The sequence below is a fragment of the Rattus norvegicus genome, chromosome X (assembly GCF_036323735.1).
Source record: "Rattus norvegicus strain BN/NHsdMcwi chromosome X, GRCr8, whole genome shotgun sequence".
Classification (NCBI taxonomy): Eukaryota; Metazoa; Chordata; class Mammalia; order Rodentia; family Muridae; genus Rattus; species Rattus norvegicus.
The window spans coordinates 155,072,205-155,086,118 of NC_086039.1; the positions used below are offsets into that span (position 1 = coordinate 155,072,205).

At 44.9% G+C, this 13,914-nt stretch overlaps 1 protein-coding gene across 5 annotated transcripts; it reads left to right on the top strand.

The window, feature by feature from the left end:
* Nucleotides 1-1,513: 1,513 nt before the first annotated feature.
* On the top strand, nucleotides 1,514-7,960 carry Magea4 (MAGE family member A4). 5 transcript variants are annotated; one of them, XM_063280311.1, is made up of 6 exons: nucleotides 1,514-1,563; nucleotides 2,294-2,405; nucleotides 4,610-4,701; nucleotides 5,492-5,581; nucleotides 5,700-5,770; nucleotides 6,487-7,960. In XM_063280311.1, exon 6 carries the CDS (start codon nucleotides 6,550-6,552, stop codon nucleotides 7,486-7,488), a length of 939 nt encoding a protein of 312 aa, XP_063136381.1. In that variant the 5' UTR covers nucleotides 1,514-1,563; nucleotides 2,294-2,405; nucleotides 4,610-4,701; nucleotides 5,492-5,581; nucleotides 5,700-5,770; nucleotides 6,487-6,549; the 3' UTR covers nucleotides 7,489-7,960. The 5 variants fall into 5 exon arrangements, with proteins under 5 accessions (XP_063136381.1, XP_063136380.1, XP_038956009.1 ...); XM_063280310.1 differs by having other exon boundaries at nucleotides 1,518-1,563; nucleotides 4,605-4,701; XM_039100081.2 differs by lacking the exon at nucleotides 1,514-1,563 and having other exon boundaries at nucleotides 1,837-2,405; nucleotides 4,605-4,701.
* The last annotated feature ends 5,954 nt before the right edge of the window (nucleotides 7,961-13,914 follow it).

Consider the following 13,914-nt stretch of genomic DNA (forward strand, 5'->3'; position numbering starts at 1 on the left):
AAAGTATCTTAAGTAATGCAGCTGTGTTCTACATGCGCTGGGGCCAATTTACATAAATGAGCCTCACCTATACATTTTCATCTATATTCAAGGAGTTGGGGAAGTTTATAGGCATTTAAGATTCTCAGAATCCATTTTGATAGTCAAAGAAGATCAGATCCAGGAAGGAAGAATCTCAAAGTATACACCAGCACCCCTTTGGACAGTTTACTATCAAACCTGGTGTGGTTATTGGAATTTGCTCCTTCCCATGACCTCTCCCTAGATGCTGTTCATGGAACCATTTTCAGGATTTCCAGAGACACTGAAAGTAAGACCTCAAGGTTCACATCTGAAGTAACACAGAGGGTCCCCAATCACTGTAGTTACACTCCCGTGGCAAGCAGTAGACCTGGGCCTTTGAGTCTTTACCCCTACATTCCTGGGTCCCAACCACAAGAGACCCTCCCTGCTTTCTTTATATGTTCAGGGAGGTAGAAAGGGCTACACTGTTTGCAGGGTGAAGTAGAACCTGAACCTGAGAAGAGAATTTGGATGCTCTGGTCTGCATAGAGGGACATCAGATAACATATGACAGGATAGTGTTGTGGCATACAATAAACAAAGGCTCATATGTGGGAACGAACCCCCAATCCTTCCACTCTAGAGACTCTGACTATAAATGCTGTCAGAAGTTTCTAGAAAAGAGGGAGCGTGTGACATTTATAGTCAAGATGGAAGTTGGGAGTAGATCAAATTTCATTGGAGATAATTTACAGTAGAAGTCAAATTCCACATGGACAGGTCCAGACAATCAAGCTACATTACATCCATTTGATGGTCTTGTACCAGACTTGTGAGGATGAGCCTGTACCCAAGCCTCCACATCTGCATCCAGAAACTTGGGGAGTACAGAGCTTATTTGTGAGGTTCCTGGAGCCTAGAAGCTGCCTCAGTGCTAGCAGAAAGAAGAACCTCCATATTCATTTACAGAGACTTAGAGCACTTAGAACAATTTTGTGAAGCTTCTAAACAAGAGACTGCCACTCTGCCTTCTGAGTCAAGGTGAGAGATTAGGCTTGGCTAGAAAAGTACCTTTCCAGGGTAAACATTACGAAAGAATGCAAATTCATCCCTTGCATCTGCCTAGAACCAAGTAGGTCCAGTTGCTTGCTCCTTGATTTCTAGGAGGGAAACACACACACACACACACACACACACACACACACACACACACACACACACACACACCATTTTCAAACATTCCCTGAGGGAAAGTGGTGGAAAAGCTGACTCCTTGATTTCTAGAGACTATGTGCTGACCTGGGAGAATGAGAATATCTCTAGCCCTCTATATCTGGTGACAAGGAAACCTCGGGGACATTTTCTGAGGTCCCTTGAGTTTAAAGAATCCTTTGATCTCACTTGTGAGACAAAGCCCCTCCGAGTCCCCGGCAGGTCCCCTACTCCCCCACAAACCTCCAACCCCCCCCCCACTCTAGCATTTCATATCCGGGGACTTTGTGGACTCAGCGCCATTTTGCAAGACTCCTGGAAGGAAGCTGCATCGCCGCGCCACTTGAGGTGAGAATTTTGGGCTGACTCTGAAACCTTTCAGGTCCCCTAAATAATACAGCTTTCTCCCTGTGGTCAGCCTAGGTTCCAGTGGGGGTAACCTTGTAGACATGAGCCCCTTACTACTCAATTGTCGAGGTTAAAGTTGACATTTTCAAATAGTCCATGAGGGAAAGCACTGAATAGCAGCTGAGTGAAAGGAGTACCTAACAGTGGACTACAGAAGCTCCGCTTTGGTTAGAGCACCCCATAATAGTTTTAATAATGTGAGCCGAACCAAACAGGGGCACACTTGTGGGAATGCGGCCCTGCCCCTCCCTCTCCTGGGACTCTGTCCTTAGGCTCCATTTCAGAGATTTCTAGAAATGGCGGACCATGTGACCATGTTAGTCTGGATGAAAGCTGGGGAGTAGGTTGTTGAAGCTGAATCCAGGATGAACAGGCCCAGACTTGTTAAACTAGATTTGTATCCTTTTGGGGTGCTGAAGCAAACGGGAGCCTACTTAGTGAAAAGAACCTAGTCCCAAGTTTCCATATCAGAGGACTTGGGAGTCTGAGGGCCATTTTTTTTTTTTTAGTTTGAGCGCTGACTTGGAGTGAATGAGACCCTCCCAGGCCTCTATATCTGGTGACATGGACGCCTTGGGGAAGTTTTCTGGGGTTCCTTGAGTTTAAAGATGCCTGTTCTGTACTGACTTATGAGATAAAGCCTCTCTGCCCCCTCGGCTACCCTCTTTAGGCCCCCCTTCTCCCCATCCCCCACCTCTAGCGTTTCATATCCGGGGACTTTGTGGACTCAGCGCCATTTTGCAAGACTCCTGGAAGGAAGCTGCATCGCCGCGCCACTTGAGGTGAGAATTTTGGACTGATTCTGAAACTTTTCAGGTCCCCTAAATAATACAGCTTTCTCCCTGTGATCAGCCTAGGTTCCAGTGGGGGTAACCTTGTAGAAATGAGCCCCTTACTACTCAATTGTCGAGGTTAAAGTTGCCATTTTCAAACAGTCCGTGAGGGAAAGCACTGAATAGGAGCTGAGTGAAAGGAGTACCTAACGGTGGACTACAGAAGCTCTGCTTTGGGGGGAGTAGGTTGCTGAAGTTGAATCCAGGATGAACAGGCCCAGACTTGTTAAACTAGATTTGTATCCTTTTGGGGTGTTTAAGCAAACTGGAGCCTACTTAGTGAAAAGAACCTGGTCCCAAGTTTCCATATCAGAGGACTTGGGAGTCTGAGGGCCATTTTTTTTTTTTAAGTGCTGACTTGGGGTGAATGAGATCCTCCCAGGCCTCTATATCTGGTGACATGGAGGCCTTGGGGAAGTTTTCTGAGGTTCCTTGAGTTTAAAGATGCCTTGTCTGTACTGACTTGTGATATAAGGCCCCTCTGCCCCTCGGCTGCCCCCCCCCCCCCCCAGCGTTTCATAACCGGGGACTTTGTGGACTTGGCGCCATTTTGCAAGACTCCTGGAAGTAATCGGCATTGGCGCTACAGTTGAGGTGAGAATTTCGGGCTGGCTCTGAAACTATTCAGGATAAATGGTCCTCTAAATAATACAGCTTTCTGTATTATTTCTCTTCTCTTTGGGAAAGAGACCCTTCCTACCTTCTATATTGGGCACCTGAGGATGAGGATGTTCCTGAGTTTTCTAGAAGTAAATCAGCCATTCTGCACTTTTGTAGTGGATATGAGTGCATATGGTGTTGGAAAGGGCAACTTTCAACATTGACAGTACCTTGAAATAATGCACTTTCACTCCTGTCATCAACCTAGCTCCAAATAGAGCTCACTTCTTGGAGTGAGCCCCTTGCTCCATGATACCTGAGGAGTAAGGATAATAATGATTTTTAGTAATTCGTGATTGGGGGTGGTGGTGGAATACTGTCCTGGGAGGATGGGGTTCCCAGGAATGTACAATGAAAGCTCTGCTTTGGGTAGAATGACCCCACTCACTATAGGATGGATAATGTGAGCTGCATCAAAACAGAGACCCATTTATTGAAATGAGCTCCTTCCTTCCTTCTCTAAGGAGCTCTGACCATAGGCTCCATTTCATAGGTTCCCTGAAATCAGGAATCAGCAAACATTTTTAAATAAAGGTGGGAGCTGAGAGTGGTTTGTGGGAGCCAGTTTCTAAATAGTTAGACCCAGACAACTTAGCTACCTTGTATTATTTTGAGGGTCCTGAACTAAATGGGGAAGGGGGTAGACTTGGAATGAGCCCGTAACCAGGCTTCCAGATCTGCCTACATGGACTTCGGGGATTCAACACCACTTTTGGGATTCCTTGAAGAAAAATGGCCACAAGATGCCTTCCAAGTCTAGGTGAGAGCTTAGGGTGGGCACAAAAAGTCTCTTGTAGGATATAAGGATCATAAAATATGAGAGTATGAGGACTGGTAGGTATAGAAGGAGTTGGGGACTAGGAGGATTTGGGAAAGTGTTTGAATATAATTAAAATGGAATGTATGAAATTATCTAAGAGCTAATAAAATATTTTAAAAACATGATTATGCTCTCCAGACCCTCTCCAGGTACTCTTGGAATCAAAGTGAGATTTTATGCCTAGGTGGAGGAACCCCAAATCTGTTTCTCCATTGTGCATTCTGCACCAAATAGGAGTTAGCCTCTATCCTCCAAAGGGTCTCTGATTTAGATCAATTTTTGGAGACAGTTGGAGTAGAGTGGGTCCAGACTTCATGAAGTGATATAGTAAGACCCTGTGGGTAAATGGAAGAGATGTCCCCATTAGATAACTCAGTTGTATACCCATAAATAAATAGTACTCTACTACATGTGGCTAGACTAATCAGGGGAGTGGCCTACTTTGTTCTTGGTAGATATAAGGTCAGAACCTTTTCTGAGGTCCATAGAAAATGAGGTCCTAGGATATATAGATCAGCAGTCAAAGTAACATCTAGGGTTCACTGAGGATAGCACACCTTAGATAGTCCCCATTGCCATTGATGACAGTCCTGTGCTCATAAGCTTTGGGAGCCCCTACCCACTGTCATACAGATATGCTTCAGTGTCTCTTCTCTCTTTTCTCCAAGGACAGTGAGTGTATCCACTGAAGGACATTATCAGAGCAGCAGAGAGAGCCACATAAAGGTTACCAGAGGAGGTGTCCAGCATTTGTAAGCAGTCTAGGTGAGTTTGAGTTACCATGGTTAGAACTAAAGGTGAGGAAAAAAGTACAATCCTCTCCCCAACAATGGATGCCATAATAACTGTCCACCTCTCTTAATGTTGCCTGGAGAGACCTGGGTATGTGTATGTTATATCTACCTCTCCTTTATGCTTCTTGACTTGTGGTGGGACTTCTCTAGGAGGTAAAGATTATGGTTCTAGGGGTGATGTTAGTTTGGCAGAGGGAACCACATGTGGTAAACAGAGAAAGGAGTCCCAGGATTAGCCATATCTCAGACATAGACTTCTGGGAACTATATGTGTTCACAGTGCAGAAAGAAGGGACTGTACTGCCTGGTTTTATTCTGAGGCCAACACTCAGAGACACTAAGTGTCATGCTTACTTCTACCTTAGGCAGGAAGGTGGGAGTCTTTGGAGAGATGAGGTCTTGTGTCATCTGGACATAAGGGAAGATGTCAGGAAGTACAAGTCAGATGAATGAACCTCAGGTGGAATTAGAAAGCCCTAAAATCAGCAGAGATGAGCACAGGTCATGTGAACATTCCAGGACAACCCTTACAGATGTAAAGAGATGTGACACCTCCTCAGATATTAAAAAGGTGAGGATGTTGACCAGAGTGGGTGGCCTTACTAAAAAATGGGTTCCTGGATCTTGCATGGTCCAAGTAAGGACCTCCAATGGTTGAGTCAAGGAAACCACTGTCACAGGCCCCACAAACACTTCTCACATACCTGATTCCCACAGTGCTGGGTAGGGCTATCAGCCTAAGCACCCAATCTTGTTTGCAGGTTACTGGTCTCAGGGAGCTGAAAGATCTTGTAAAGGGGAGTTTGACTGGAGTCATCAGAGAGAAGATCTCAGGAGTGTCAGGACTCAAGGTGAGGACTGAAGGGGTCCTGGCATTTGTTCCCTCCCTGCCCTCCTGTCAGCTATGAGAAAACCCAAGGGCCATAGTTGCATTCCTTCACCTCATATCCTCTTCCCTCTGTTTCACAGAAATAGGCTCTTGGCTTAAAGAAACTACCCTTGGATCATCAGGACAAGCAGTTCAGTTCTTATTTGTCAAGGTGAGTGTTGAGACCTCCAACATCTCAGGACACATGGAATACATTGAATTGGCCCGTCTCTTGTAATTGATTCTGAGCTAGATATGAAGTGCTCTTAATCCCTTTTATTATGCTTCAGAGAGGTGAACAGTTAAGAGTTTGCTACATGCCAGCAGAAGAGTAGTGCCTGACCCTTGACAGGGGAAACCTACCCAAGGGCCCAGAATGATCAATTATAGAAGGCACCGTTTACCTTAAGTAGGGTTACCTCCCACAGTCTACCTCACCCTCCCTATGAGGTATCAAACTAGCAGTTTGCAGCTGTGGGATGTTGTCAGCATCTCTTAATAATAGTTTCAGAGAGCAGGAGGTGAAAGTCTTCATCTGAGACAGTCTCCAGTTCATATATAAGCACAAATCTATGTAGCCTCAGAAGTTATGTGGAGGCACATACTACAAGTATTTATCAATGGTACCAACAGTTTAGAATATAGACATTCCAGAATCCCTGGCCTCAAATAACCTGATGGTAGCCCTGAGGCCACCTGCTCTGTGACTTGGCTGCACCTCAAATAGCTGGGTCACTTCCTTTTTCAGGATTCCAGGGTTCTAGGACTGCTAAGAGTCCTTGTGACCCTAGAGCACTACTCAAGAAAAATAAAATAACATGATATTTTGAGGACTGTGAAACAGTGGCTACCAGCACAATTCACTCACTCTCTCCCTTTCCCCACCAGGCCTGTATATCTTTGCTACTGTGATTGGGACATTATTCTGCCTGTTGTTACAGGAAAGTCACAATGGATAATCCCCATAACATCCTTCACTGCAACCTTCAAGGCAGTGCTCAGGGCCAAAGGGAATTAGACAATGCTCAGGCTCCAATGGTTATAGATGAGGAGGAAGTCACTCTCGCCTCAAGGAAGGTGTGTGGTAGCGGAATACCAAGTCTTCCCCAGAGTCCTCAGAGAGCTTCCTCTCCCTCTGTGGCACTGGCCTCCATTCCTGAAGGCCCATCTGAGGAAGCTTCCACCAACCAAGTAGAAGACCTGGAAGACCCATTGCGTATGTTTTACAATGCACTGAACATAAAGGTATATGACTTGGTGGACTTTCTGCTTTTCAAATACCAAATGAAGGCATTCACTACCAAAGCAGAAATGCTGGAAAGCATTGGTAGAGAGTATGATCAGTACTTCTCTCTGATTTTTAGTGAGGCCTCTGAGTGCATGAAGTTGGTCTTTGGCATTGACATGATAGAAGTGGACCCATTTGTCCACTCCTATATCCTTGTCATTGCCCTGGGGATCACCTATGATGGGATGCTGACTGATGTTCAGGGCATGCCCAAGACAGGTCTCCTAATAGTTGTACTGGGTGTCATTTTCATGCAGGGAAACTGTGTCAGTGAAGACATTATCTGGGAAATGCTAAATAACATAGGGTTGTATGGTGGAAGGGATGCTTACATACATCAAGACCCCAGGAAGCTCATCTCTGAGGAGTTTGTCCAGGAAGGGTACCTGGAATACAGGCAGGTGCCTAATAGTGATCCTCATAGCTATCAGTTCCTGTGGGGACCAAGGGCCTTTGTTGAAACCACCAAAATGAATGTCTTGAAGTTTTTTGCTAGCATTACTAAGACCGATCCCAGAGCGTTCACTGAAAAATATGCAGAGGCTCTGAGAGATGAGATAGAGAGGGCCCAAGCCTGGATTGCCCAGGAGATAGCTCTGTAGCACTGACCTGCACATAGTCTAGTGCACTGGCAGTTCTCATCCAACATCAGTTCAGGCTGAGTCAGTGATCCAAGTATTGTACCCTCAATTGAGAGCTGGTGGGAGGGGAGCTTTAAGTATTCTACTTTTGAGTGACTTTAGGATTCTCGGTATTCCAAAGTGTTAATACTCTTGTTACAAAATCCATTAGTTTTTAAGTCTTTTGTAATGAATGCATTGTTATTGATCCATGTTGAAGAATTTATTATTTTGAAAACAAATGGGAATGATTTCTGTCTTAATTTGTAAAATGTCACAAGATACCAGTGGCATTGAAATGGGAATTTCCTGGGCAATGGGAAAAATCTGGCATTAACTTGAATAAGAATAAAATTAATTTTTGATGGTCTTACACTGTTTAATATTTCATCGCAGTTAACAAATTAAAATGAAAACAAAAAAATAATAAATAAATGGAACTTCTAACCCAAAAGCCTCCACTGGGCATCTGTTCTTTGTAAAGTCCTCTGTTAGCAGTGGGGCATGACAGAAGCCAAATGTTTCCTTAGCTATAGAAAAGTGGGATAGAGTAGAAGCCAGAACCATTATTTTCTGTAGATATGGTGAGGGCAGGATCTACAGCCCTGTCGATACAGCTAGGGGTTTTTTCAAACCATAAACACTAGTACAGAAGGTTTTCAGAGAGGTCTGCTGGGGCAAACAGCCCAATGCAAATGATATAAATCAAGGCAGTTTGAGAGACTCATGCCCATGGCATCATATGCACATGGCAGCTCACAGGTCTATAAATCCTCTTCCAGGGTAGCTGATCCCCACAGGGTCCAGGCACTCATAAGGTGCATATATAAGAAAAGCATCCATTCACTTTTAAGTGGGTACTAGCTGTTAAGTAAATGATAACAAGTTACAATTCACAGGCCCAGAAAGGTTAGGCAAAGAGGAGGGCCTGGGAGGTTATGCATGAACCTCCCTGGGAAGAGGAAATAGAATAATAACATTTGTAGTTCAATTGAGGGTGGACGAGGACAAGAGTGGGAGAGATGGGGCAATAGATGGAGAGAATACAGGAAGAGACAGATGGAATTGAAGAACATTTGTGGGTATAGGGGGTGGAAGCCTAGCGCAGAGGAAACATCCTGGAATCTATAAAGGTGATTTTGGTGGTTTGAAAAAGCTTGACTCATGGGAAATGCCACTATTATGAACTGTGGCCTTGTTGGAATAGGTGTGGCTTTATTTTATGAAATGTGTCACTGTGGTGGTTGGCTTTGAGACTTTCCTCCTAGCAGCCCGAGGATGCCAGTCTTCTGGTTCCCTTAGGAACAAGATGTAGAACACCAGTGCCATGCCTACTGGGACATTACCATGCTTCCCACCTTGATAAAAATGGACTGAACCTCTGAACCTGTAGGCTAGCCCCAATTAAATGTCCTCATAATAATTGTCTTGGTCATGGTGTCTGTTCACAGCAATGCAAACCCTCAGTAAGACAGTGACATAGTCAGGACTCACAGGAATGGAAAATATGGAGTCTGAACTATCCATCTTTGGTGGCCAAGCAAGGCTTCCAGCGGTAGGAATACATTGCATTTGGTTGAGATTTTGGCTGAGGGGTTCTCATGGAGATCCCCCAAACAACCCATGCTGATGCTAGGACAGAGGGTTGATCCCTGCACTCTGACAGTGGGGCCCTACTGCAACAGAAAACATCAAATAGCTAAAGAAATGTAGATGGGTCGAGCTGGTGCCTGAATGGAGCCTTCACTCCAACATTCTAGTCTCTTTGGTGTGGGAAGGTACTCTACAGGCTACAGAAAGAGAATACAAACTCAGCCACAAATCTTTCAACCTACAATCTGTAATGCCTGCAAGCTGTGCTGGGGCACTGCAAGGGGCATGGTGGTGCGAACTTGTAGAAGTGACCAAACCTTGTTTAGTGTAACTTAAGGTTCATGCCCTACATTGCCCTGGATATGATTGGAAACTGGATAGCCCAGAGACCTAGGGTAGAACCAAACAGCACTGGTTGGAAAAAATAAATCAATGAAATGATTCCTAATAAGAATCTGCTATACTCATAGATCTGTGCTTTTTCCAGTCATCATCAGAGGAGATTCCTCCAGCAGCAGATGGGAGCAGGTACAAGGACCCATAGCCAGACATTATGCAGAGGTAGAGTCTAAATTGGAGGTTTCCATCTGGTCCCTCCCCTTAGAGCTCAACAAGAATTGGAGGTCTCCAACTGGTCCCTTCCCTTAGAGCCCAGCAAGCCACAGGGAAGTTGGGTAGAGAAGACTATAGGAGTCAGAGAGGATGGAGAACATCAGAAAAACATGGCACACCAAATCAACTAAACAGGGCTGATGTGGGTTCACAGAGACTAAAGCAAGCACAGGACTTGCTTTGGTCTGCATCAGGTCCTTTGTCTGTATGTTGATCTAAAAGTATCTTTTATTCACCAGATGTAATTGTCATCTCAGAGGCTTAGGGCTGAAGAAACTCACCCTTTCTTGTTCTTTCTGAACTGGGGCTGGCCGGTTCAACTTAGCTATTCTGGCCCAAATTCCTCCAAGCTGACTGATTGAAACTGGTTTCTCTTTTGACTTCTGATTGAATTGCTCTGTTTGGCCTCAAGCTAACTGGGAATCTCTTCTAATATTTTGGCTTCTTCTCATTCTTCTCAATGCTTATTCTTTCCCCACCTGCAACCTGTTTCTGTAAAATTGCCTCTGCTCTGCCCCCTCCTACTTTCTTAAGCAGCCTTTCTTTTTTGTCTGTGTTCTCCTGAGAATTAGACATATCCTATCTCTGACTCCTTCTGTCAAATCATTCTTTGATTTGTCACTTTGTTTGTTTCTCAATTATACATCACTTTCAAACATGGCTAGCTTTTTCTTTACTGTTTGAGATTAAATGTGTGTACTAACGGTGAGTCTATATTCTAGCCAGAGGGATTAAAGCATGTCATTCCAACCAGACCATACAGACCTAGAAGGTCTTTGGATGTGATCCCTTGGCAGAGCAGTCATTTTGCTGGATTAAAATTCTTTGATATGTTATGGGTGTTAGCTTGGTCATTTTGTGGGATGGTTAACAGTGGGAGAAGATGTGTCTTTTACTCTTTTTCCTGCTCTTGGGACTCTTCTCCTATTGCCTTGTCCAGCCTTGATATATAAGCTTTATGCCTTCTCTTACTGTATCCTGTTTTGTTGTGTAAAATTGTTGTTCCTTGGAGGCCTGCTGTTTTCTGAAAAGGAAACAGTTGGGGAGGGGAGCTTGGAGGAGTGTACAAAGTGGAAACTGTGTTCAAGATGTATTGTATAAGAGAAGAATATTTTCAATTAGAAATATTAGTCTACAAACTTTCAGAACTATGTTAAGGTCTGATTTACATACCGAGTAAATGTACAGAAAACAATGTTGAACTTATAAAAACTAAAATTATTATGTATTTAACCTTTTTTCAAAATATACTATTTAAATAAAACTAATTTTTAAAAAGGTTACTGCATGAGTCAAACATAATTTGGGGATTGTCTGGCTGGATCTTGGATAGGTGAGTATCCAGAAGTCAATGTTCCTGTCCAAGTTTCAATACTTTTTTTAAAAAGACTTTATTGAATATATTTATTATTTACATTTCAAATGTTATTCCATTTCCCAGTTTCCTGTCCATAAACCCCTTATCCCATCCCCCTCCCCTTCTATAAGGGTGTTCTCCCCCCAAACCACCTCCCCTTCCCATCACCTGACATTCCCATGCACTGGAGGTCCAACCTTGGCAAGATCAAGTTCTTCCCCTTCCACTGGCACCCAACAAGGCCATCCTCTGCTGCATATGCAGCTGGAGCCATGGGTCTGTCCACATGTACTCTTGGATGGTGGTTTAATCCCTGGAAACTGTGGTTGGTTGGCATTGTTGTTCTTACAGGGTTCCAAGCCCCTTCAGCTCTTTCAATTCTTCCTCTAATTCCCCAAGAGAGTTCTGTTCTCAATTCAATGGTTTGCTGCTAGCATTCGCCTCTGTATTTAACATGCTCTAGCTGAGCCTCTCAGGAGACATCTATATCCAGTTCCTATCAGCATGCACTTCTGAGCTTCATCAATCTTACCTAGTTTTGGTGGCTGTATATATATAGGCCACATGTGGGGCAGGCTCTGAGTGGCCGTTCCTTCAGTCTCTGCTCCAAAATTTGCCTCCATATCCACTCCTAGGAATATTTTTGTTTCTCCTTTTTTTTAATATGCCTCAGAGCTATGGGTCTGGTCAGACCATGTTTGTTTCTCCTTTTAAGAAGGAGTGAAGCATCTGCATTTTGGTTGTCCTTCTTGAGCTTCATGTGGTCTGTGGTAATTCAAGCTTTTATACTAATATCCACTTAGCAGTAAGTCCATACCATCTGTGTTTTTCTGTGACTGGGTTACCTCACTCAGGATGATATTTTCTAGTTTCATCCATTTGCCTATGAATTTCAGGAAGTCATTGTTTTTGAGAGTTTGTAGATGTATCACATTTTCTGTATGCATTCTTCTGTTGAAGGGCATCTGGGTTCTTTCCAGCTTCTGGCTATTATAAATAAGGCTGCTATGAACATAGTGGAGCATGTGTCTTTGTTATATGTTGGAGCATCATTTGGGTGTATGCCCAGGAGTGGTATAGCTGGGTCCTTAGGTAGTACTATGTCCAATTTTCTGAGGAACTTCCAGACTGATTTCCAGAGTGGTTGTACCCAGTTTGCAATCCCACAAACTACAGATGAGTGTTCTTCTTTCTCCACATCCTCACCAGCATCTGCTGTTACCTGAGTTTTTTATCTTAGCCATTCTGACTGGTGTGAGGTGGAATCTCAGGGTTGTTTTGATTTGCATTTCCCTGATGACTAAGGATGCTGAGCATTTCTTTAGGACTTCTCAGCCATTCCATATTCCTTAGCTGAGAATTCTTTGTTTAGCTCTGAACCCCATAGTAATAGGGTTATTTGGCTCTCTGGAGTGTAACTTCTTGACTTCTTTGTATGTTTTGGATATTAGCCCTCTATCAGATTAGGATTGTTAAAGATCTTTTCCTAATCTGTTGCTTGCTGTTTTGTCCAGTGACAGTGCGCTTTGCGTTACAATTTTATGTCAAAAGTGTGGATGCTTCAGCACTTCTTAGCAGGGGGAACAAAATCCTCACACAAGGAAATAAAGAGATAAAGTGTGGAGCAGAGACTGAAGGGAAGGCCATCCAGAGATTTCCACACATAGGGACCTATGTACAGTCACCAAACCCAGTCACTATTGGGGATGGCAAGAGATGCATGTTAACAGGAGTCTGATATAGCTGTCTGCTGAGAGGCTCTACCTAAGCCTAACAAATACAGAGGCAGATGCTCATAGCCAACCATTGGACTGAGAATGGGGTCTTCATTGGAGAAGTTAGAGAAAGGACTGAGGTAACTGATGAGGTTTGCAACCCCATAGGAAGAACCACAATATCAACCAACCAGACACCCTAGAGCTCCCAGGGACTAAACCACCAACCAAAGAGTACACATGGAGTGACCCAGGGCTCCAGCTGCATGTGTAGCAGAGGATGGGCCTTGTTGGGCCACAATGGGCGGAAAGGTCCTTGGTCCTATGAAGGCTAGATACCCCAATGTAGGGGAATGCCAGGGCAAGGAGGCAGGAGGAAGTGTGTGTGTGTGGGAGCAACCTCATGGAGGCAGGGGTAGGATGGGGGGTTTCCAGAGGGGGAACTGGAAAAGGGATAACATTTGAAATGTAAATAAAGAAAATACCGGAAGTCCCACACCCGCGGATCCCGGCCCGCAGCAGCTCTCTGCTCCCAGACCCGGTGAGAGAGAGACCCAACCGCCTGGTCAGGTGGGCACTCCTGAGGCTGCAGAGCAGAAGAGACCACCAACACTGCTCACCCCTGCCCACATCCCTGGCCCAAGAGGAACCTGTATAAGGCCTCTGGGCTCCCGTGGGGGAGGGCCCAGGAGCGGCAGGACCCCTGCCAGAGACACCGCTGGACCCTGAAGGAAACAGACAGGATAAACAGCTCTCTGCACCCAAATCCCGTGGGAGGGAGAGCTAAACCTTCAGAGAGGCAGACAAGCCTGGGAAACCAGAAGAGACTGCTCCCTGCACACACATCTCGGACGCCAGAGGAAAAAGCCAAAGACCATCTGGAACCCTGGTGCACTGAAGCTCCCGGAAGGGGCGGCACAGGTCTTCCTGGTTGCTGCCGCTGCAGAGAGCCCCTGGGCAGCACCCCACGAGCAAACCTGAGCCTCGGGACCACAGGCAAGACCAAATTTTCTGCTGCAAGAAAGCTGCCTGGTGAACTCAAGACACAGGCCCACAGGAACAGCTGAAGACCTGTAGAGAGGAAAAACTACACGCCCGAAAGCAGAACACTCTGTCCCCATAACTGACTGA